This window comes from Loxodonta africana, chromosome 3, assembly GCF_030014295.1.
Source record: "Loxodonta africana isolate mLoxAfr1 chromosome 3, mLoxAfr1.hap2, whole genome shotgun sequence".
NCBI classification, from domain to species: Eukaryota; Metazoa; Chordata; class Mammalia; order Proboscidea; family Elephantidae; genus Loxodonta; species Loxodonta africana.
Genome location: NC_087344.1, coordinates 212201212 through 212210183, shown reverse-complemented (window position 1 = coordinate 212210183; position 8972 = coordinate 212201212). Strand labels below are relative to the sequence as shown.

The window sequence follows — 8972 nt, the reverse complement described above, 5'->3', positions numbered from 1 at the left end:
GATGGAGATAACTGAAAAGACATTCTGGAGTTCAGGAGTGAAGTCTGGCTGGAGAATTAAATGCCATTAATGAAAAATCTCTTGGGAGTTGGCCTATAATTTATATGGAAATGAGAAGCTCTGGTGGCACGGTAGTTAAGAGCTCGGCTGCTAACGAAAAGGTTGGCAGTTCGAATCTACCAGCTGCTTATGGGCAACCCTATGGAGCAGTTCTACTCTGTTCTGTAGGGTCGCTATGAGTTGGAATCAAATCGATGGCAATGGGTTTGGTTTGGTTTTGGTTTAAGGGCAATGAAAAAAAAAAAACTTCAGCTACACATATATTTAATGAATACATTTTATAGATACCTATGCTTTTAAAGACAAAGCAAACAAACACAACAAAATACTGAGAGCCAGAAAAGTTGAAGTGCAACCAATCACTGCAAACCCAGTAGAAGGCATTGCAAATTGAATCTACATTTTGGGAAGACTGTATGGCAATATATATCAAGAGTTATAAAGATGGTTTCATTCAGTAATCCTACTCCTGGTTATTAAAGGGAAATATTTCAGATGATATTGAACTGTATGTTCATGAATATTTTCACTGTTGATATTATCTGTATAATGATAAGTTATGAGAAAATGGTTTAATGTATGTATTTACTTAAAGTAGAAACATGAAGGCTATGAAGAGAATGGGAAACAATTAAACTGATGTTAAACTAGTATTCGTAATCATTACAACTATTCAAACACATGTATACAAATAGACACTCAGGAAAAAAATTAAAAAATGAAAACTATCAGAATGGTAAGATTACGATTATTTTCTCTCATCCAAATAAAATGTTGATGTCAACACACTTTTCAAGGCTTTAAAAAATGTATATATTAAGTTGCAATAAAACAAACATGTACACTTAGACAGACTCAAAATACTCTTATTTACATGTTTCTTGGATTTCTGGAGAGAGTGATCCTGAGGAACAGGGGCAACTTGAATGAGGGTGGAGAAGAGAAATGGGAAAAAAGAAAAAGACAAGGAATGAGAAGCTCAGTGCGGCAGGAGCCTCCCCTTGCCTCCCAGGGGATCTATGGTCCACTTTGTGGAAGCCTCGCGTCACAGCGGATGTTACATGGTGTGGAATGAGAAGCTCAATGTGGCAGGAGCCTCCCCTTGCCTCCCAGGGGCTCCACGGTGCACACTGTGGAAGCCTCGCGTCACAGCGGATGTTACATGGTGTGGAATGAGAAGCTCAATGTGGCAGAAGCCACCCCCTGCATCCTAGGGGCTCTATGGTCCACTTTGTGGAAGCCTCGCGTCACAGCGGATGTTACATGGTGTGGGTGGGAGAGCTGGACCACACTGACCACCTTGACACTCTCCATCGGGAGCCAGTACTGTGGCCTGTCCAGTGCTGGGCCATGACACCGACACGGCCGTCGGGCGGTCTGCAACGGAAGATCTGAATTTAGAGGTGGCAAGAGCTGAGACAACCATGTCTGCTTTTATGCACACATTTGGTTTCATTGACACATTAACCACAGGTGAAGGGGAAAAGGCTACAAGATGTGAGGTTAGCATGAGTGGGGACAAAGGAACCTTTTTTTTTTTTCCCCTCAAAGAAAAAAAAAAAAACCATCAGTATTGCGAAGACTTTCCGTAGGTGCATACCCACCTCGGAAGCCCCCTGTTGCCGCAGGAAGCAAGCCGACCACTGGAGGATAAAAGGGGCTGGTGAGGAGCTGTGTCCTCACTCCACCTGCACAGCTCAGCACACCTCAGTCATGAGGCTTCTCATCCTGGCTATCCTCGCCATCTGCTGCCTCGGTGCCTACATTGTGGAAGGTAGGTTGAAAGTTATTTTTATAAGATGAAGATAAGGAACTGAGATGGGGCCTCTGTGGGCACATGGCTTGGTTTTGACTGGGTTTGGACTGGAATAAACTGCTCTCCCTAAGACAAACTTCAGATTCCCCATATGCAAAATGGGAGTGACCCTTTTGACTGTAGGGGACTTGCAGACTCTGGAGACGCAGAATCCAGAACCTGGGCTCCTGGCTTTCCTGACACGGTGATTCCGGATCATTTTCTTAACCTCTCTGGGCCCAAGCTTTCTTCCTCTAATTGAATATAATAATTGGTACTCTCACCTGGGATTAAAATGAGATAAATTTTGTTGTCACTTATCAATTTCTTTGCAGATATTAATTTCTTGATTGTTAGCTAGGAAATGGTGGTAACAATTATTATATGACTTTGTAGCTTTCCCCTATTTACTACTGATCTTGATAACTTCTCAAAGCCCTTGAGAGTTCAGTCACATTGTAGGGATGAGCTGGAGAGTGTTCTGAAGCAAATCAATGCTTTCCATTAACAAACACAGAAAATGACTGGAAGCTCATATCTTTGTATCCAGGAAATCAATATTACCTTCCGTTATGAGGGGGAGTCTATTACTACTGTCATGAATGTTGTTACTACCTATGATAAATTTCATGACTCTGTGAGAGACCACGTGATAATTACTGCTCAGAAATAAGATCCACACCTTATACATGGTCGTATCAAATAAACCTGCAGGGCATAACCAGGCGATACTCAGACATACAGAACCTCACCTGGGCTTTCACATGTATTTCTTAAAGGTGACTTTTCCCTACTGGGTGGTGCATATTTTTTCCTGTGGCTCTGGTAACAAGAGAGAATATCCTTTGGGACTAATTAATGCTCTGTCATGTGTCCTTGCTGCCTCTTATTTGTGGACTTATTGCTTAGACTAGGAAGTCTTAACCTGATCAGGGCTCCCCAAGGGGTCTGAGACCAGAGGTGGCAAAGTCTGGAATTCCTTGAAATTGTGAGCAAAACAAAAAATATCGATGAAACTAAACAGTTTAAGATTACTACATTAGGCTGAATGTTGCTGAATGAGGCTGAATGTGGCCTAGACAATAGCTTGGTGGAAACCCAGGCCAGGGGGTGGGAGGGATGATCTGTTAGACAGTAAGGGTCCCCAAGTTCTCAGCTTTAGTAAGGTGCTACCAGCTCCACTGGGCTTAGCTTCTTGTGCACAAAATGGAACAAAAGCGATCACTGCTCTGTCCCCCCTTCAGCATGAGTGACGGTGATGCTGAGGATAAGGAAAGGGCTTCGCGGTTTAGAGCACTGCAGGATTCTGTGGGTCTTGCGAATGCGTGTTGGATACTTCACAGAGGAATAGTGTAGCTTAAGCAGTAAGAGACAGATTAGAATTTTCAAAAGCAGGTCTTCCTCTTTCACTCAGTTGAGAGACGGTTGAGCAGAAGTCAAGGGTTCAACAAAGGTCAAGAGACAGTTCAGCAAAGGTGCTGAGACTGGGAACTAAGAGTGATGACAAGGAGAAGGGGGGACGAAGGAAACAATGTTGGTGAACACCTTTTGTTAAATTCCATGTTTTAAAAAATGCTTTCTGATGTCAGTGACACTACCAATCAAATTCTATTGTTATCTGCTAACGCTTAAGGTACTTTTTAGCTGAATGTATTTCTGGGATGCAAATATCAGCCTCTTCAGCTGAGGAGAAAATCAGCACTTAGAAATTTTGAGCAGATTTTACCAAACCCTTAATTTTATTGTCTCTCCTGGGTTATTTGTCCCTTCCGAGATGTAAGATTGGTCTCTAAACTTAAATGTTTAATTCCTTTGAGCCGTTTCTACTGAGGATGAATACTTTATGACCTGCTAATTTATATAGCTCACATTTTACCAGTTGAAACAAGCTGCCCTCCCTTTATTTAATGTGACCTTCCTCAAATTACCTTATGTTTATTATGTCACTCTGCGTGATTTTACTTATTTCACGCTAACCCTTATGACTGTTTGAATTGATCTTATCTGTTTACTTGTTTGTTGCCCGACTCTCTCCCTAGAAGACGTGCTCCACGAGAACAGGGGCAATGTCTGTCTTAATTAGTACCTTAAATAGTGCTTGAGATATAACAGGCACTCAATAAGTAGCTGTTGTATGAATGAATGAATGAATGAATGGCATTGGGGTATCTGCAAGGTATATGGTTTCTGGATGAGACTATACATGGGGATAGGTAAGAACTTATTCCTTTGTTCACCATGGCACTTCCTAAAACAATCCTGTTCATTTATTTTTTCATTAGTCAAACATTTACTAAGAATCTATGATGTGCAAGGGACTGAAGGTGCAGATACAGGTCATCTCTTTCTGAAAGAAGCCTTGTATTCTTATAATGCTCTTCGAGTAATTTAGCAGATGATAGTTTCCCTTTAACTTGGTAACTGTTGACTTACAGTTTTATTTTTGCTTGTCTGGTTTTCTTTACCAGGTGTGGGGAGTGAAGTCCCGGACAGGAGTGTTTGTGTGAGCCTACATACCCGGCCCCTGCCGGTTCAGAAAATCAAGTCCTATACCATCAAGGAGGGCTCCATGAAAGCTGTGATGTGAGTTTGTCCCACCAACGCTGGGCTTGGTAGAGCACCGTATACAGAAATTCTGTTCTCCTCAGGAAAACCTCAATTTAACCAACATCCTCTTTATTTTTCCATAATAACCGTGTCTTCATACAATGCCATGAAATAAATAATATCATGAAAATGTGGCTACTGGATAAAGAACTCTGTCCTCCTTTAAGATTTAACTTAGCAGAGGAATCTGACTAGAAACCAAATGAATACATGTGCTCAGTTCTCAGGACTAGGCTTAAAGAAGGCTGGTCCAGGTCAGGATTTGACCACATAGCCACTCTGGTATGGTATCCTTACGGTTGGGGTGAGGTAGAGTCCCATGCCCTATGTCAAGGAAAGTGTCAAAAACTAGCCTGCATGGCATCATTCTCTCTCCAGGATCTCATTTTCAGAAGTAGCAGGCCTTCTCAACACATGATTGTAAGCTTTGCCCTAATAAATTAAGATAAAGAAATCACCCTTTGTGCAAAAGATAAATGAATGTGTTAGGTTTGAAAAGTAAGGAGTTACATAATAATTGGACTAACCAGTTGCTGTTGAGTTGATTCCAGCTCATGGTGACCACATGTGTGCCGAGTAGAACTGTGCTCCATAGGGTTTTCGATGGCTGATTTTTTCAGAAGTAGATTGCCAAGCCTTTCTTCTGAGGTGCCTCTGAGTGGACTCAAACTTCCAACGTTTTGGTTAGCAGCTAGCGCTCAACTGTTCGTGCCACGCAAGGGCTCCATAATTGGACTAGCTGACCCCAAAAATCTAGTTTAATTACTAGGTTTGGAAGCACCGATGAGAAAAGGAACCTATGAATTAGTGTGAACAAATAAGCTAGGCATCACTTAGAGGTATTTCTCCTTCATGTTAAAATAGATGGCAGAAGAAAGGTGTTCATTTGTGGTCTTGTGGTTCTGAAAGATTATTTCTTCCAGTAGTTTCTGCACAAGATCACGTCTAGTCTGAACTCAACTCCAGGCCCCTAGGCTTCAAGAATGTGGCTAACTCTGTCTTTGTCTTCCTTACATTGCAGTTTTATTACCAAACGTGGCCTGAAAATCTGTGCTGACCCACAAGCCAAGTGGGTGAAATCAGCAGTTAGAAGTATGGACAAGAAGTCCACAACCAGAAGAAACATGGTCCAGACCGAGCCTACAGGAGCCCAACAATCCACCAACACTGCTGTGACGCTGACCGGATAGTGACCTTCCAGCAAATTGTCCCTCTTGCCAGCGAGTCAGCTACCTTCCCTTTACCAGCTGAAGGACTAATTAGATTATATTCGCCTTTTAAGAAACTGTTGCATGAATCAATTTTTTTGTATTTTATTTTTTATGTCTTTCGCATTCATTTAGATGCTGTAATTAATAAATATTTATTATTAAGAACAGCCTGTTAGGACATTTCCAGATAAACAAAAGTTCGGGAAATTCGTAAAAACCAAAGCAAATCTACAAGAAATACCAAAGGGAGTTCTTTGGTTAGAAAATCAATAATATCAGGTATCAATTCAAGACTAGAACACTGGACAGAGCAATCAGATGTTACCCCAGACAGGGAAACCACAAAAATAAATCAAAACATGAAAAAATGCTCAAAACAGGGAAACAACAATGTCATCTTGTAAAAGAAGACAACATTAAAATAATAAAGAGGGACTAAGAAATGTAGTCATAGATCTTTCATATGGAGAGGAAGACAAGGCGATATAAAGAAATAAAAGTTAGGTTTAAACTTAGAAATATAGGGGTAAATATTAGGGAAACCACAAAGGAGACTAACTATCCTACTCATCAAAATAAAATACAAGAAAAAAAATAGAGACTCAGTAGAAACAAAATCAACAACAATGAATAAGAGGAAAAGACAATATAAAAAGATAAACCACTCACAAAAAATTAAGTGGGAAAAAGAAACTGTCAACAGCACACACAAAAAAAGACACCAAAATGACAAGACTAAACTCATACCTATCCATAATTACGCTGAATGTAAATGGACTAAATGCACCAATAAAAAGACAGAGTGGCAGAATGGATTAAAAAACACGATCCATCTACATGCTGCCTACACGAAACACACTTTAGACTCAGAGACACAAATAAACTAAAACTCAAAGGATGGAAAAAAATATATATTAAGCAAACAACAATCAAAAGAGTACAGGAGTGGGAATATTAACTTTTGACAAAATAGACTTTAAAGTTAAATCAACCACAAAGGATAAGGAAGGACACTATATAATGATTAAAGTGGCAATATACCAGGAGGATATATAACCATATTAAATATTTATGTACCCAATGACAGGGCTACAAGATACATAAAACAAACTCTAGCAGCATTGAAAAGTGAGACAGTTCCAGAATTATAGTAGGAGACTTCATCACACCACTTTCAGTGAAGGACAGGAAACCCAGAAAGAAGCTCAATAAAGACACGGAAGATCTGAATACCACAATCTACCAGCTTGACCTTACAGACATATACAGAACACTCCAACCAACAGCAGCCAAGTACACTTTCTTTTCTAGTGCACATGGAACATGCTCTAGAACAGACCACATATTAGGTCATAAAGCAAGCCCTAGCAGAATTCAAAACATCAAAATATTACAAAGCGTCTTCTCTGACCATCAGGCCATAAAAGTAGAAATCAATAACAGAAAAAGCAGGGAAAAGAAGTCAAGCACTTAGAAACTGAACAATACCCTGCTCAAAAAAGACTGGGTTATAGAAGACATTAAGGGTGGAATAAAGAAATTCATAGAATCCAATGAGAACGAAAACACTTTCTATCAGAACCTTTGGGACACAGTGAAAGCAGTGCTCAGAGGTCAATTTATTTCAATAAATGCACACATCCAAAAAGAAGAAAGGGCCAAAATAATTATCCCTACAACTTGAACAAATAGAAAGAGAGCAACAAAAGAAACCATCAGGCACCAGAAGAAAGGAAATAATAAAAATTAGAGCAGAACTAAATGAAATAGAAAACAGAAACACAATTGAGAGAGTTAACAAGACCAAAATCTGGTTCTTTGAAAAAATTAACAAAATTGATAAACCATTAGTCAAAATGACAAAAGAAAAACAGGAGAGGAAGCAAATAACCCAAATAAGAAATGAGATGGATGATATTACAACAGACCCAACTGAAATTAAAAGACTCATATCGGATTACTACGAAAAATTGTACTCTAACAAATTTGAAAACCTAGAAGAAATGGGTGAATTCCTAGAAACACACTACTTACCTAACTAACACAAACAGAGATAGAATAACTAAATAGACCCATAACAAAAGAAGAGATTGAAAGGTAATCAAAAAACTCCCTACAAAAAAAGCTCTGGCCCAAGGCTTCACTGCAGAGTTCTATCAAACTTTCAGAGAAGAGTTAACACCACTACTACTAAGGGTATTTCAGAGCATAGAAAAGGACATAATACTCTCAAACTCATTCTATGAAGCTAGCATATCCCTGATACCAAAACCAGGTAAAGACTCCACAAAAAAAGAAAATTACAGACCTATATCCCTCATTAACTTAGATGCAAAAATCCTCAACAAAATTCTAGCTAATAGAATTCAACAACATTTCAAAAAAATAATTCAACATGACCGAATGGGATTCATACCAGGTATGCAGGGGTGGGTCAACATTAGAAAAACAATTAAGGTAAATAAAACAAAAGAAAGGAATCACATGATTTTATCAATTGATGCAGAAAAGGCATTTGACAAACTTCAACACCCATTCATGATAGGAACTCTCAGCAAAATAGGAATAGAAGGAGAATTCCTCAACATAATAAATGGCATTTATAAAAAGCCAATAGCCAACATCACTCTAAATGGAGACAGCCTGAAAGCATTCACCTTGAGATTGGGAACCAAACAAAGATGCCCTTTATCACCACTCTTATTCAACATTGTGCTGGAGGTCCCAGCCAGAGCAATTAGGCTAGGTAAGGAAATAAAGATAAGGAAATAAAGGACATCCAGATTGGTGAAGAAGTAAAAGTATTTCTATTTGTAGATGACATGATCTTACACACAGAAAATCCTAAGGAATCCTCAAGAAATAGTGAAAGGAATAAAAGAGTTCAGCAGAGGATCAGGGTACAAGATAAACATACAAAAATCAGTTGGATTCTTCTACACCAACAAAAAGAACATCGAAGAAGAAATCACCAAATCAATACCATTTATGGTAGCCCCCAAGAAGATAAAATACCTAGGAATAAATCTTACCAGAGATGTAAAAGACCTATACATAAAAAACTACAAGACACTACTGCAAGAAACCAAGAGAGACCTATGTAAGTGGAAAAACATACTTGCTCATGGATAGGAAGACTTAACATTGTAAAAATGTCTGTTCTACTTAAAGCGATCTATAGGTACAATGCAATTCTGATCCTAATTCCACCATCATTTTTTAATGAGATGGAAAAACAAATCACTAACTTCATATGGAAGGGAAAGAAGCCCCGGATAAGTAAGGCGTTACTGGAAAAG

General features: G+C 39.2%; 1 protein-coding gene across 1 annotated transcript; it reads left to right on the top strand.

The window, feature by feature from the left end:
• Window positions 1–1624: 1624 nt before the first annotated feature.
• On the top strand, window positions 1625–8012 carry XCL1 (X-C motif chemokine ligand 1). Its single transcript, XM_003414887.3, has 3 exons — window positions 1625–1834; window positions 4324–4438; window positions 5484–8012. The coding sequence occupies exons 1-3, from the start codon at window positions 1774–1776 to the stop codon at window positions 5650–5652; spliced, it is 345 nt and encodes a 114-aa protein (XP_003414935.1). The 5' UTR covers window positions 1625–1773; the 3' UTR covers window positions 5653–8012.
• The last annotated feature ends 960 nt before the right edge of the window (window positions 8013–8972 follow it).

Coding starts and splice junctions, on each gene's coding strand:
- XCL1 (XM_003414887.3), top strand. CDS start 1,774: ATGAGGCTTCTCATCCTGGCTATCCTCGCCATCTGCTGCCTCGGTGCC. Junction 1,835..4,323: donor CGGTGCCTACATTGTGGAAG/GTAGGTTGAAAG, acceptor TTTCTTTACCAG/GTGTGGGGAGTGAAGTCCCG. Junction 4,439..5,483: donor GGCTCCATGAAAGCTGTGAT/GTGAGTTTGTCC, acceptor CTTACATTGCAG/TTTTATTACCAAACGTGGCC.